The following is a 16,117-nucleotide window of genomic DNA, read 5'->3' on the forward strand; positions in this document are numbered from 1 at the left end:
CTGAAAAACTGTGCAAAGTTTCAGATATTTTTGAAATGGTCGATCAGAATCGACTTGCATGCCTCCGTGGAATCCCTCAGTTATGGATAGCACACAGATGTGGATCAGTGTTGGATTAGATGGAGAATATCTCATCAAATTAAGTTGCAATTACGCAACACACATTTTACGTAAGTAAACCATAAATCTGTACAGCTTTGCAATTAATAATAACATGCTTAAGCATTTTTTTCATTTGTAGGAAATAAAATGTCAACCATAGGCTTAGACGCGTTGATTCATAACTGTGGGGCATTGAATAACATACCGTAAAACGGGGTAACTTTGATAATGCGGGTAACTTTGATAGTGCGAGACCCACAACATATTAAACGAAATAACGAAGTTTCTGTAAATCAGTTAAGCAAAACGAATGCAAAAGTAAAGAGTATTAGTATGACACTGTATGTCAAATCTATTTTCGTTTAAATCAGGTGCATTTGAGGACTACACTTTTTTATATTAAACTTTGGGAGGGATTATTAGAGTATGTTTAACTACAAATAAACTTTAACACTTTACTTTTTGCAAAAAAAAAAAAAAACCTAAAATCACTACCTTTACAAATACCTTTTAACTCTAATATGTGTTGCTTATCTTGACAGATAGGCCTATTTCGTCTGCGACTTACAGACTTCTTCAGTGTCGAGTGCTCGACTCTGAAGAAGTCTGTAAGTCGCAGACGAAATAGGCCTATCTGTCAAGATAAGCAACACATATTACATATTAGAGTTTAAACAGGTCCGTCGCACTCGGGCTCAGATTGGATACCACTTCTAGTACTGCATTTGGTCCCTCGGTAGTGTAAAAGGTACCCAAGTTTGACACATCGCAGTACACTTTTCACGGCATTCTAGATTACCTTATGAGCCATAAAATTTTGGGCATTTGCAAGGGACATGAAGGTCTTTAATTTGTCTTTGGTTTAAAGGTATTTGCTCACCTTAGTGATTTTAGTATTTTATTTATTTATTTTTTTTTTTGCAAAAAGTGAAGTGTTAAAGTTTATTTGTAGCATTTGAGGATTTTTATGCAAATATTAAAAATTTACCAAATTTTACCATTTTTGCAACGCTTACAAAGAATCTGTTTTACGATCACTATTTGACGAAGTCATAATGATTTCGTCACTTATCCTTGACAGCCTAGTTATAGTAGAACATGAATTCGGTCTTTCTTAGCGAAAGCCATTTTTACAAACTGGGACCATTTTTGTAATCTAAGTCAGAAATTTCCATATAGCGTTAAACGCCTAGAGCTATGCAACGCCCTATAAATGTTCCGAAATCCATTCAATTTTGTTCGATTTATATTCCACTATCAAAGTTACCCCAAAACAGAAATCCTACTTTCCATTGTATGAAAAATAATATATCTATTCAGAATATTTTGGCAATCTATCAAGTGCAATCGATAGCTAGGATGTCAGTACTTGTTTTAAAAATATAAATTGTAATCCTTTGCATCAGCATGCATAAATATTGAAGTTTTCTTCGAAAAAACTATCAAAGTTACCCCGTTTTACGGTACCACAGTTATGAATCAACAACAAAGCGATTCCGAAAGAAACGCCGAAACTTATACTTTCACTAAAACACCATTCGTTTACTTCACAGATAAATTGCTTTTATAGTGTTCTGATCCATAATATGAGTCGTTTTGATCCATAATAAGGACCCTCCTGTTCCACTGATCCACATCTGTGGGATGGACAACATCTGAAATTTCCAGCGAATAACGATAATAATCGTAATATTGTATGTGTATTCTCAAAAACAACTATATTTGGCATTGCAAGGCGGGTAATTTTGTTATGTACAAGGTCACCATGATTTGTAATCATATTTTATTCTAATAACTTACCTTTAGCTGATCCATAACTGTGGGGTGACTGTAAGCGCTATTATTCATCATATCAAACTTGAAATGTTCCATCAGGGCGGATATTCGAACTTATCTACAATTCAAGATTCATTTTCCAAGTATAAGTTTGTGAAAACTGTTGTGATTCGTCAACTTGTACATCAAAATGCAATAAATTTATAGTTATGGATAGCACACACATATGGAGGACGATTCAATGGAGAATATCTCATCAAATAGAGTTGATATTACAACGGTCACATTTTACCTACGTTGACCATAAATCTATAAAGAATCGCAATCAATTAAAATGGACGTTTACGCGTTTTCCTGGGAATTAAAATGTCTACCATATTCCTAGAAGCGTTGATTCATATCTGTGGGGTATTGAAAACCATACCTCAGTTATGAATCAAAGATAAGGCGATTCCAAAAGAAACACCAAAAAATATACTTATATTGGTTTTGGCAGCATTTGAGAAAAATAAATGATCAATTTACCCGAATTTCCATGTTATTATTCATTGATCCCCCCTCCCCCCACACCCCCCCGACGCATTCTGAAGGCAAGTGACAAAAGAAGATTTTAAGATTTGTTCCGGCCAAATTAAATGTTAAAACGATAATTTTCAATTAAACCTTCTATTATGATCATAACTGATCACTGTACATTCATTTGTAATCTAGTTACTAATGCTAAAATAAGTAAAAATAACGAAAACAAAAAAGTTGTTTCAGATGAATGACTTTTTTTCGCGGTGCATGCGGTTTTGTTGGTAGCGTCGAAGAGCACACTCACAATGTATAGTTGAAACTTAAGTATCAAAATATTACTTTTGATGTAGTGTTCACAATATAATTTTTCACGAAGCGCTAGTTTAAGAGTTCAGTGGCACCACGTTTCAGAAATATGCAGTAAATATCTGTTTTAAATCCAAAGAGGTGTGTGTCCGGTTTTCGATACAAGTGGTTTTAAATCCGGACGTTGAAGTGAAGTCCAATATTTTTATAGCGTTAAAATGTTTTTTACAATGAAAATCAAGACAAAACATTAAATAACACCAAAACATGCCAAATGAGTGTAAAGAACAATTCAACGCATTGTTTAGTGTGGTAAAATTGAACAAATTAATAATAGTTGCAGTTCAAGCCATAGGCTTTTCAACTCAGGTAACCATATCACAATGGCCACAGTGGCTGTCTTGGTAGTGTCATTCTCAAAACACACCAAGCCGTTCCCATAGGAGACGTAAGCCACAAGGAAGGACGTTTCAAGTAATATTTACTGTTTCATATGGTATGCCCTCTTCAACATCTAATACAATTTCTCTCGCCGTTCCCTTTACGGTACCTATCCATCTAGTATTCATTGCTTTCTTCTCCATGCTCCCTCTTACTTCGCGCAAAATAAACCGATATACCGATAAACAAATTCAAAACATATCACAATAGTTTTATACATTTCAACGTTAAAACTATTACAGCAAGTATACATTCGACAAGCTATTAAAAACGTGTTAAATTCAGTAGATTTCAAAACTTTTAAGTGATTGTTTTCATAATTCCATGATAAAATGTCGCTGTCCGGATTTTGATCCAAAAATATCCGGATATATAGACATAGCTTGCTGCAGGTGTCCGGATTTAAAGACAATTCAATCCACATTGTTTTATCTATTTTAATAGTGTAATCTCAATTTTTATCAAAAAATTCATCATCTATACTAAGATCTGACATAAAACTATTCATTTGATAAAAAAGACGAATGATGAATAATGAATTACGAAGAATACTCATTAAAAATGGGGTTTAAACATTTGTGTATGCTCAGTTGTCCGGGTATTGATTCACCACGGTACATTTTCACTATTGGATTTAAGAAATTCCCTCAACGGCAGCATGTACCGTGGTGAATCAAAATCCAGACGGTACCAATATCCGGACACTTTGATAATTATCATGAATTAAATGTAGAAACGAGCAATCTTTTGTATTGCAATTTTAGGAAAAACTTTCCGTTTTACGGTTCAACGATAAGCTACCGCAGCTGTCACATCACTGATTTGCACTAGTAAATCATCAGTAGGCTTCAATGATACCTTGGATACCGTCGTGATGATTGTTGTTTTTTTTTTTTTTTTCTATGTATTTATTTGGAAGGCTCAAACGTGCATGACACTTAACGGAGCCGAGAAGTGATATTGTCACAATATATTATTACAATTAATTAACCGTAAAGTAACTAGCTTTTTCTAGCTGTTTTCTTTGGACGCAACATCTCCGTCGAAACCGATCCTGACGCCGCGAATTGAGCTCGACGTTCATTCGCTTCATGTCTATTCACATGATCCTTAAACATGTTAGCCACTTTCGCCAACTCCGCTATCGCTCTCTCCTGCCTTCCTCGTTTTTGTTGTGCTTCTTCTTGTTCTTTCCTCTGCTGTTCCAATGTGTAATCGATTGTTGGTCCGTCTCCAATAAACTCTTCTTGTATTATTTCCTCCTCGATTATCACCACATTCTCCGAAGCTGGAGCTCCACACTCCACTACTTCAGCGAACGAACCAGAGTGCTTTTCCTTCTGTTTGGGTTTCTTTGGTTTCCGGTTTGGACAAGAGGTTTTGTAGTGTCCTTCCTGGTTACATAAGAAACATTTGTCCTTTAGTCCGTCATAAAAAACTCTCACTTTCCAAGTGCCGAGTTCCAGAGATGGCGGAATCTCCTTTTTTATGTCTAAATAGACACCTCGAACACCAGTGTATAGGTGATCAAGTCCCAGTCCCTCAGGAAACTTTTCACGAGTAGTATTCCCGACCTTTCCGTATTCCGTAAGAACCGAAACCAGAACGCTATCAGGAACCTCCGGAGGGAGGTCGAACACTCTGACGTAAGCCACCTTGTTTCCCGCGGTAGACATATGCACGTCCACAGCTCTCCCGTCAGCGTAATAAAATTTGATTAATTCCTCGTTCCGCCTTAGCGCTTCCTCCATGGCTTCCCGTGATCTATATTTTACACACACGGATCTCTGCTGTGGAAGTTTATAGACAACTTCCATTTGCATGACGTCCGAATGCACCCGTTTGGCGAATTCCGCAATTTCCGACCATGAGGGCGGCATAGCCCTTGCGGGGAACCGAAACTGAAGAGTGTTAGCATACACTTCCATAGTGGTACCGAACGTTGATAGCCAAATAGCACACACCGAACGAACAAAAGCAGCACCCAACAAAAGGCAGCTAGGTACTTGTTTACTTCTCCGACCGAGCGCTCGTTGCTGTTGCGTCCAACGCAGACTAGAGAAGAAAGGCAACTGATGATTGTTGTTTGTTGCTATTTTTCATAGCGTTTTTTCTTTCACGCAAACTATGATTGAATTGTTTGCTTCAATGATGGAATGATTTCGAAGGCTGCGGTAGAACTTTGACAGCTGCGGTAGAACTCTGCCGGTACCGCAAACTGGAAAATTTTCCTAACAACCGTAATATAATTTTATCCATAACATCTTCTTTCAAGCCTATTAAGCATTTAAGTTACATTCATGATCTAGTTACCTTTGCCTGATAATTAATTAAAAAAAAAAGTGCAGCTCCAGTTTGATTTCTCTGCAGTGTTGGTCATGTTCAAAAGAAAGCCTTGACGAACGCACAACTACGCGTTGCAATGTTCAGCTGACAATAATATGTCAGTTATGAAATTTATTTCTTTACGTGCCTCACAGATCAAACGCCTACATCAAATGATCCCTTAAGTTAATTAAAATGCAATTTTATCGATTTTATTCCAATAATTTATGTTGCGATACAGGTGTCCGGATTTTGATTCACAAGTGTCGGGATTTAAAACCAAGGTATGCATCAGATGTCCGAATTTAGGGACTGGACATGGTTGATTATTTTAATGTTTCTGAGAACTTTTGAAAAATAACCCGCACCCTAGTGGATAGGCGTCGCGTGGGAGCGACAAGATTGAAATTATGGCGCTTCTTGAGATATATTTTAGTTTCTATCTTCTTTGTGACTGTCAATCAGTTATGCGCCAGGGTGAATCTCTTATCATGGACAGCGCGCTTATTATACCTGCTCGGTAGCATTCAATCCACACAACACTGCGCGCAACTACCTGGCGCACAATTAATAATACCACAGATAAATAAGAAAAGTTTTCGCAACTTTTGTATCACAGTCAATTAATATTTAAACGGACCAAAATTTATACCCGTACCTTGCAGCATGCATAAACACTTCACAACGGTCAGCTGGTAGACCAGTTTGGGCTTGTTCACATATTTCATAACGCTGAAATTGGCCTTTTTGGACACCGCCCCACCCCCATGTAACGTTTTTTGTATGGATATTTTTTAGTTTTTGAATGAGCCGTAACATTACCAGCACACCCACCCACCCCCTCAAGCGTTATGAAATTTGTGAATGGGCCCTTTTGCCATTTGTCCTCGTTTTCGTTGGCCACACACAGTGGATCTGGGCAGCGCGTAAACCTGGCGCGTAATTGGCCGGCACTCAACTAACTCGACGAAAGTAAAATTTTACAAAATATTCGCAATAATTAGGTGGTGAAAATTGAGCAAACCATAGGGGAACCAGTAAAGCATCGTAGCGTCCTCTATTCTACCTAGCTTCTCTACTGGAGAAGGGTTAGCTCAAAACTTTTTGCTTTGCTACACGCAAACAAATTTTGTTGTATAATCTACCGAATCCATGGTAGAATTAAGAACTGCACCAACCGACTACAAAAATCTGTTAAGTTTACTATAATCTGGTGAAAATCACTGAGCAGTGCAGTAAATTTGACTATGTCCATAGTAGCATCCACTACAAAGCATTGTATTTCAATCCGTGACACCCACCGTACAACACAGTGTGGTCAAAAGTATGATGCTAAACTTCTCAAATCTAGAATGTTTCTAGTCAAAAATACTACAACTCTGGTTAAATCAACAGAAGAAATTTTCTTGTGTAGTGATGTTGACTATGTTTTGGTAGAGTTAACAGATTAATGTAGTCGGTTGAAAATCGTTGGTGCAGTTCTTAATTTTACCATGGATTTAGTAGTTTCTACAATAAAATTCATTTCAGTGTACCAACACAGGCCTGTGGGATGTTATGCCATAAAGAAGAAGCAGAACACGGTGTGTTTTGTAGAGCAATGAGCCTCTGTACGTGCCATAAATTCTTTTGTTCAGTTGACTTTTACTGTGCGCCGTGTGTTGGTGCTGTCTCGCTCTCTCCCACGGGCAACTTGAAAACAGGGCGCACAGTAAAAGTCAAACGTTTTATAGCATGCACAGGCTCATGAGCCAATGAGCCTATGATCCTCTGCATGCTATAAAACGTTTGACTTATACTGTGCGCTCTGTTTTCAAGTTGCCCGTGAGAAAAAGCGAGACAGCACCAACACACGGCGCACATTAAAAGTCAAAAGAACAAAAGAATTTATGGCACGTACAGAGGCTCATTTAAAAAAAAAAAACAGCATGTTTAAAATTTTGGCACAAGAGAGCCACGAGGGGACACCCTTTGAGAAGTGTGTGATCCTTTGACTGCGACGCTTGCTCCTGTGGGGGTGGGCGAAGGGGTCGGGATTAATCGTGTCAGTTGCGCCGTTTGTGTAGTACTGTGGAATAGGGATAGTGTATTGTGCACGTAATGCAGTGAAATTATGTGTTCTTTTATATTCATCTAATCAACAATTTTATTGCAGTAATGGTTCGGATATATCAGGTAAATTCAAAATTATTATTTATGTACTTATTATTGTGTATTTCTTTCACCACTGGACTGCGGAGTGCGGCCTCTTAGGTGCGAAAGTGTGAATAAAAGTGCAGAATTGCATCAAATCACGTTGATGTCTTCAGAGCACTTTTTTTCTGATTTACAAAGAATGAGTCCCTCGAAGACACCTACCCGATTTGATGCCATTGCGCACTTTTATTGGCGTTTCCGCACTTGTAAAAAATTCTGCGATAGTCCAGTGGTGGAAGAAATGCGCAATATCATATGTTACCAACAATGCTCTAAATTGTCGAATTGAGCACATCCTCCTATACACCCTACCCTACTTACACAATATTTCTATCCCGTGACGTCTATGAAGATAGTTTGGGTTCCCTGTATCTTTTTAAGTAGATGTTGAACTAACATTCCTTCTCTTCCCCCAGCGATTGTAAGGACGTGGCCAGGTGTACAATGTGAGGCTTGTTTTGTTTATTTCTATTATGTAGAAAAAACGTTCATCTCAAACGTTTTTTTTTGCGACAGTACATATAGATTTCTCAAAACTGATAGAGCTGAGCATTGTATAGGTCGTTAATGCTATGCTATGCTAAGAAAGCCACGATTGTCTTTTATTTGAAACCAAAACGAAAATATTCGGTCTAGAGCAATATTTTTTTTTTAATTTTCTACGGAATTTGGGATACACCTTAAGGTTTAAACTGGAATTAATGTTGCTCTAAAGTTTAGGTACATGTTAAATTGTTTAAAAATCACTCAATTGAAAAATAGAAACTGGCCCAGTAAGTTCTATCAGAAGCTCAACGCATCCCATAACGGCTTCGTGCCGCGAGATGTGCAGGGATAAGGATGGGAGCATTTTGACGGACGAGCGTGAGGTGATCGAAAGGTGTAAGCAGCACTTCGACGAGCACCTGAATGTCGCTGAAAGCACAGGCAATGAAAGATGTGACAACGGACGAAATGCCTTTGTCAGTACTGCGAAGGATAGAAACCAACCAGCCCCCACTTTGAGGGAGGTTAAGGATGCCATTCACTAGCTCAAGGACAATAAAGCTGCTGGTAAGGATGGTATCGGAGCTGAACTCATAAGGATGGGCCCGGAGAGGCTGGCCATTTGTCTGCACCGACTGATAGGCACAATCTGGGAAACAGAACAGCTATCGGACGAGTGAAAGGAAGGGGTAATATGCCCCATCTACAAGAATTGACGCCTTTCTTTAGATTGTGAGAACTTTCGAGCGAGCGCCATTATAAATGCGGCCTACAACGTATTATCCCAGATCATCTTTCGTCGTCTGTCACCTGTAGTAAACGAGTTCCTGGGATGTTATCAAGCCGGCTTCGTTGACGGCCGATCTATAATAGACCAGCTCTTTACTGTACGGCAAATCCTCCGAAAATGTCGTGAATACCGGGTTCCAACGCATCACCTTTTCATCGATTTTAAGGCGGCATACGATAGTATCGACCGCGTAGAGCTATGGAAAATCATGGACGTGAACAGCTTTCCCGGAAAGCTCACGAGACTGATAAGAGCGACGATGGAAGGTGGGCAAAATTGTGTGAAGGTTTCAGGCGTCAGCCAATTTGTTTGCTTCGCGGATGATATGGACATTGTCGGCCGAACATTTGAGAAGGTGGCAGACCTGTACACCCGCCTGAAATGCGAGGCAGCGAGAATTGGACTGGTGGTGAATGCGTCCAAGACAAAGTACATGCTAGCTGGTGGGGCCGAGCGCGACACGGCTCGCCTAGGTAGCAGTGTTACGATCGACGAGGATACCTTGGATTCTTGCTGACGGCTGACAATAATGTTAGCCATGAAATACGGAGGCGCATCATCAGTGGAAGTCGGGCCTACTATGGCCTCCACAAGAAGCTGCGGTCAAAAAAGATTCACACCCGCACCAATTGTACCATGTACAAAACGCTCATAAGGCCGGTAGTCCTCTACGGGCATGAAACGTAGACGTTGCTCGAGGAGGACTTGCAAGCACTTGGAGTCTTCGAACGTCGGCTGCTTAGGACGATCTGTGGCGGTGTGCAGGAAAACGGTGTGTAGCGGACAAGGATCAACCACGAGCTCACCCAACTCTACGGCGAACCCAGTATCCAGAAGGTAGCCAAAGCTGGAAGGATACGCTGGGCAGGGCATGTAGCAAGAATGCCGGACAGCAACCCTGCAAAGATGGTGTTCGTTTCGGATCCGGTTGGTACAAGAAGGCGTGGAGCGCAGCGAGCTAGGTGGGCGGATCAAGTGCGTATCGATTTGGCGAGCATGGGGCAGAACCGAGGATGGAGAGATGCGGCCACGAACCGAGTATTGTGGCGTGAAATTGTGGATTCAGTGTTATCTGTTTACATGTTAACTAAATAAATGAAAATTAACCACTATCATGATTCACTTATGCATGGAAGATTTTTTCTCAGCCGAATTGTCTGAAACTTTGCAGTAAGAATCGCTTCAGTACGACGCATATTGTGGTCAAATATGATCTCTGAAGCTTTCGCAAAAACCCACTGCCGAAGTGAATCAACTCTACTCCCTATCAAAAGCATTTTTTGTTCAAAATCAATTATTTGAAAATGTATTATTGTTCTCCACTCAATAAGCATAAGCAAGCATTGATTACCGTACCTACAATTCGTAGATGCTATACCGTGGTTGATGGGAACAATTAAAATTGTACAGGGAACCAACGGATGCAGCTTGGGAGTACCATACCATCAATTTCAAGAACTCCAAACAATTTCAAGAACTCCAAACAATTTCAAGAACTCCAAACTTAGTAATGTCAATAACGTCATCCTTACGGTCATCGGAAAAGGGAAGGGCTTATGCCTGCACTTATAGTGATGAACCACAGTTTGTTTAACGATTAAATAAATGCAACATTTCCGCGATATAAATTTGTGTTATCCATCCTAGACTGAAGTCACACCGGCAACACAAAAAACACGAACCCTTTCGCTTGGATTTATCAACCAAACTTTCATCATTGTTCTCACTAAAATGCTGAAAATCAGTTAAATATTTCCATGACCGTTTCTTCCATTTTGAACGAATTAACTGGTCTTTTAGCCTTAAATTTTCATGCAGTTTATCACATTTGGAGACACGGTCTTCCGTATGCTTTTTTCCTATTGGCATTACATCCCCACTTCAGAGATCTTGTTTTTAAAGTTTTCTAATAGCACTTCAACAGTTACTAATGAGAACAGAGAAATCAATTAAATTTAAAAAAAAAGATAATATCCTCATGTTACGGTTAAATTAAAGCTTATGTCGGTATACTGCAAGCAAAGAGGCTTTCGGATTTCCAACATGTTGCCATTGAATAATTTTAAGAATTTTAGCTTTATTAGTCTTCATAATGGATTAAATCATAGAAATATTTAGGAGACTAAAATATTGAACCCACAATTGAGTTTTATGTAAATTATATACTCACATTCTACTGAACGATTTCAAAATCATCCTCTTCACGTTTCCGCTTCATGCTACCAACTTCGCTATCGCTCGTGCCAAATGCCAGAGGATCATCCACCACTTCCGTTTTGATTTCTATACCATTCGGTCCTTCCCCAATGGGATTGCTGGTCTTAACGGTTTTTGTCGAAACGGTTTTGGTAGCCGTCGAGGTGAATTTGAACACAGGCTTAGGAATCGTCACCACTTGAGTTTTGGGAGTTGATTGCACAGCAGGACGTTTCACACCGGTTGTCACCGATGCAGAGGCCCCCTTGCCCAGTGTAGTTTTCAATGTGGACCGCTGTTCGATTGCAGACTTATTCATCTTCTTCGACTGCTGAACAGCTCGAAGTTTGTAGTTGCAGGCCGATAGACAGTAACGATCAGGCGGCAAGCGGAGCCCGCAATGAGTTTTGATCAACGGCAGTGGGATGTTGTTGCGATTACGAGCGATTTCCAAGAGAACGTCCCGCGGAGGTGGACTGGTGAAAGCTTTATCCAGGATCATCTGTGTGGCCAGCTTCACGTCGTCCAACTCAATGACCTTCTTCCGGGCGTGGTTTGCGAATACTTTAGCATCGTCCAAAATACAGGTAACGTATCCTGAAACAGAAATATAAGTATGTAGTTCATCTTTCACAGAACAAATACCGTGGCCCTCGCACTCACTGTAAGTAAACTCCAGAAGTTGATTGATAACTCTCGGTTCATAATCGCTTACTCCCAACTCCTTGAGGATGGACATAATCACTTGTGCATCTTTGGGGATGTGCTTCACTTGATTGGCTATTTTAACCTTTTCCGATTTTTCACGATCTCCTTGTTGAAGCGGTAGCTGAAAGTAATAGATATTGATTAACGTTTATGAACACATACCTAATAGAATGAAATTTGTTTGTACATTATCCATTTTGAAACAAAATTATGTTTTATTCCAATCTAGCGAGAACCGACAACAAGCGCACAACAAACAGCGGAGCAAAAACAACACTGCTGACGGCGAGACAGTTGACAGATATGCGTTACAGTCGTTATGTTACCTGTTTTATTAAAGGGCCTACACTGTAAACCTGACATTACCCTTTGAGGTGTAAAAAATACCCACTTTTTTCTGATATATGAAGCTGTCAAAATAAGGGGTAGTTCAAAATTTCGCATAATGTGTAATTTGTGCCCATTTGTAAATTCCGTTGGTTTACTCTTTAATGAGTGAAAAATTTCTTGCAGTTTATAATAGTAAAGCTATCTACCAGACTGGGCTATGGTATACTTAAGTTGTTTTCCCTAAAGAAAAAAGTTTCCATAAATGCGTGTAGGTTCAAGGTAGGTTCAGTAGGGGCTCATTCATTTCTGCATATTATTCAATTTTTATATGGGCCGTAACATCGTTAGAACACCCACCCACCTCCTCAAGCGTTATGAAATTTGTGAATGGGCCCTAGAATAAATTTTCTTGTTGTGTTCTGATTAAGTGAACAGTTTATTTTACAGGAAGCCTTTGCTGCTGAGTAACCATGTATGTTTTGCTGTTCCTCCAGCAACCGCAGCCTCTTTTAGCAGATAAGCAAATCAGCATTTAGTAAATGATTCATCCGCATCGGAACATTGTTAATATGTGATTGAATAAAATGTTTCAATATTTATATGATTGTTATAGGAAAAAATATCAAAAATTAAATTTAATTTTCATATTTCAAAGAGAGTAAATTTTACCCTGTTTCTCAATTATTTAGTTAGGCATAATGGGTAAAATTTACTCGTTGACTTGACGTACAAGCGGTTTACTCTTTAATGAGTAAAGGCCCTTTACTCTTTTTATGAGTTAAACTAGTTTCTCTCAAAAAGGGTTGCCATAAATAAAAATTATGTGTGGAGGAAACATAAAATTTATCGAATCTCCAACAAATGACGCTTATGTTATATATGAGATAAAATCAATTAACAACAATAAATAAAATGTATGTGTGACTTTTATGATGTTTATTTTTAGGTGATTCATAATAGTTATTTGTCATATTCTGATAAAATATATATTTTGAACAATAATGACTTTTGTTTTTTTGTTCCATTTATTTCAATTGCATAACAAACAAATTCGAGTTGTATAAAATTGCTCAACAATGCACCACGATCAATACAAAGGCACACCGCTGCTGTTGTCTTTCTGTTAGTCCTGACTCAGGACTCAGCACTCCTAAGTGATTCCAATTAGTGATCCTTTATAGAGAGATAAGCGGAAGTAAAATAGAATGATTTAGCAACTGACCAGCAATGCTGATTTTGCTCGGCAACGAGAATAATATTGTAACACGGACATGACTTCCTCATTGCTAAAAAGTGTATTTTGTTTCGTTATAGATCTTTGAGCTACATACACTGACTAAACTGACGTGACTCTCGATTGCAGACGGTAACCGAAAATATGCAACGGTCAATTCAAATGATGAGTGGTCGCAAATGTCAAACTGATGCAACGTCAATAGTACGAAGGTGACATTTATACAACGAGCATCTTCATCAGTCAAACCAAACAATACACACTGGTTTCAAACTAGTAAGGTATGAGTAAAATACTAAATCTAAAATAAACTAAATCAATTTCGTATGATGCATTTTAGTGTTGTCAAAACTATCGACAATCATGTGAGTCTGATTCTAAAGCAATATATTTGAGTCAAGAAAATTTTATTTCGTAAAGGAAAGCTTAGAATTTTGTATTCTCTATTTCCCCAATATGATTAAATATATTCCTCGTATTTTTACCCGAACATGTGTAGTTTTTCCTCGGAGTGCTAAAGATTTGTCCGTCAAAGTGTTTCTTTACCAAAACCACCAGGTGGAGTAAGTGTTCCAACGTATTTTCATTCAAATATTTGGCTATTATTCATGAAGCAAAATGCTCTAGCCACCACGTCAGTTTAGTCAGTGCTACATATCCAAACTAATGAACAGCCGAAAAAATCAATAACTAAAAATCGCATTGACAAAAATTTAAAAAAGAAAAATATTTCATTTATTTTTGCTTCATGTAAAATTACTTTTACCGAAATAATTTCAAGCGGACTACATTACTCTTCAAGAAAAGTTCAAAACAAACATAACGCATGTTCGTTTGGCTCACACTTTGACAGCTCTCGCTGCTCGATTGGCTCACACTTTGACAGAAATGTCAGCTTCCACGAATCTCTCTTATAAAGGATTACTAATTCCAATCACCATGTGCACCTCAAAAAGCAACGACTATCCTTTGTTTATTCCCATGTGAAGTCCGCATCCTTTGTGGTATTTTGTATAAGTTAATTTATCATAATTAGTTCATTACATCTTTATTATAAAGAGCAAATATCAAAAATATTCACAAGGCTTACCTTGTGCTTCACGAGTTGTAGTTCGAGGCTTCTGCCTTCCTTCGTTATTCCGGGGGCATCAAACAAGTGCAACTTTTATGATGCATTATTTTCCGTTTTCATCGCAATGATGCACTCTCCTATTTCTCTGAAATTAATCGATTAGTATTTCCATGAACAATTTAAAACAAGTTTTTTTTGCCTTCATGCGAACTCTATCATCACGACCGTTGCAAAATTTTCACTGAACCAAAGAACATAAAAACTATATGTGACCTAACATAATTTATAACTATAAATTGTCGCCAATAATGTTTATGTTTGTGCAAACATAGGTGAAATAAGTGTCGTATATATGACTCATACGATATCCAATAAAGGCTAAACAAGTGATAATGATGATTATGTTTGCACATATAAATAAAATCTTGAGGTAGATAAATAAATTATATGCGTTCCAAGTACATAAACATTAAGTTTGCAATTTCTTTAGTGTTGTTCATGTGAGAAGATGAGAATGAGAAGCATAATTCATGCATTGAAAATGTTTCAAGGAAAAATGTTCAAACTTTATACGAGGAGGGTCATTTCGATCTTGCTGATCAATGTTACATGTTTTCCTAGGTGATTCTTGTTCTTCTTGATATATAAAAATTGAAAGCGTTATCATCATCCACAAGCTGCGTATCGAATGTGTTACTATACCTTATCATAATTGTTTCGTTATTAAACGTTATTAATCTATTTTTCGTTATAAAATAAAATCATATTACTGGGGAAAATTGCTCTATACATATAAAAACATAATGTAGAATAAGTGCAATCAAAGCTGCTTTTCAGGACACATTACCTCATGTTCGCTAAGGTTTGCAAATAATATGACAAGATTATGGGTAATAAACCTGGAGATTGATTGAATTGGATATTGTTATGAAAATTCTAATTATGAAATATGTTATATGTGTTGGGCAGAGGTGGACACACCACAACGCAGAACAGGGTCAACCGAAGCGGAACGCGGAACCAGGATTTCGGTAGGAAAGAAACAACTACAAATCAACTATACTGTACGCAAGAGAACTTTAATACACACGTCTGAACGGATCGAACATCACATTACGAATGAATGGCAAACTTTCCATTCTCCCTTTCTTCCTTCTATTTGACGCGCTCGCCGCCTGCCCTACCGGCGCATGCGTCATTCGCCATTCTCTACACATCAGTGTTGCCGCTTTGCTTACGAGGCACAACCATTGCATACTCCAACACTCCTCCTCAATGTTGTCCTCGTACTCGTCCGCATCCTCTCTGCCTTTCTTGCTGGGTCAAACTCCTCCTGCTTCAAGCATCGACAACGTAATCTACCAACCGGCCGGGTCGGACTCCTCGATTGCTCCTCCTGGATCGTCTAACTTCTCTCCAGTTATCAGCATCCGAATCTGATCCTCCACTTTGGGACTCCGCAACTTGCAACGGCTCCACTTCCTCGCTTGAAGTGTCCGCATCGAAGTATTCTTCTTCTTCACGTTCTTCGGCTCTATTCGGCTTCTTCTCCGAATACCAGCTCACCACACTGACTAGTGAACTTCTTCCCTTCGTTGTCTTCTTCTCGCCAATTATCGGCCGCTGGCCCTCCACT

The 16,117-nt window shown here is 38.7% G+C and overlaps 1 protein-coding gene across 1 annotated transcript; it reads right to left on the reverse strand.

Moving 5' to 3' along the window:
• Window positions 1-10,998: 10,998 nt before the first annotated feature.
• Window positions 10,999-12,157, reverse strand: LOC5579953 (transcription initiation factor TFIID subunit 9). Its single transcript, XM_001652194.2, has 3 exons — window positions 12,033-12,157; window positions 11,801-11,966; window positions 10,999-11,734 (listed from the first exon to the last, which is right to left on the reverse strand). Exons 1-3 carry the CDS (start codon window positions 12,039-12,041, stop codon window positions 11,115-11,117), a joined length of 795 nt encoding a protein of 264 aa, XP_001652244.1. The 5' UTR covers window positions 12,042-12,157; the 3' UTR covers window positions 10,999-11,114.
• Between the last annotated feature and the right edge of the window lie 3,960 nt (window positions 12,158-16,117).

This window comes from Aedes aegypti, chromosome 3 (assembly GCF_002204515.2).
Source record: "Aedes aegypti strain LVP_AGWG chromosome 3, AaegL5.0 Primary Assembly, whole genome shotgun sequence".
Lineage (NCBI taxonomy): Eukaryota > Metazoa > Arthropoda > Insecta > Diptera > Culicidae > Aedes > Aedes aegypti.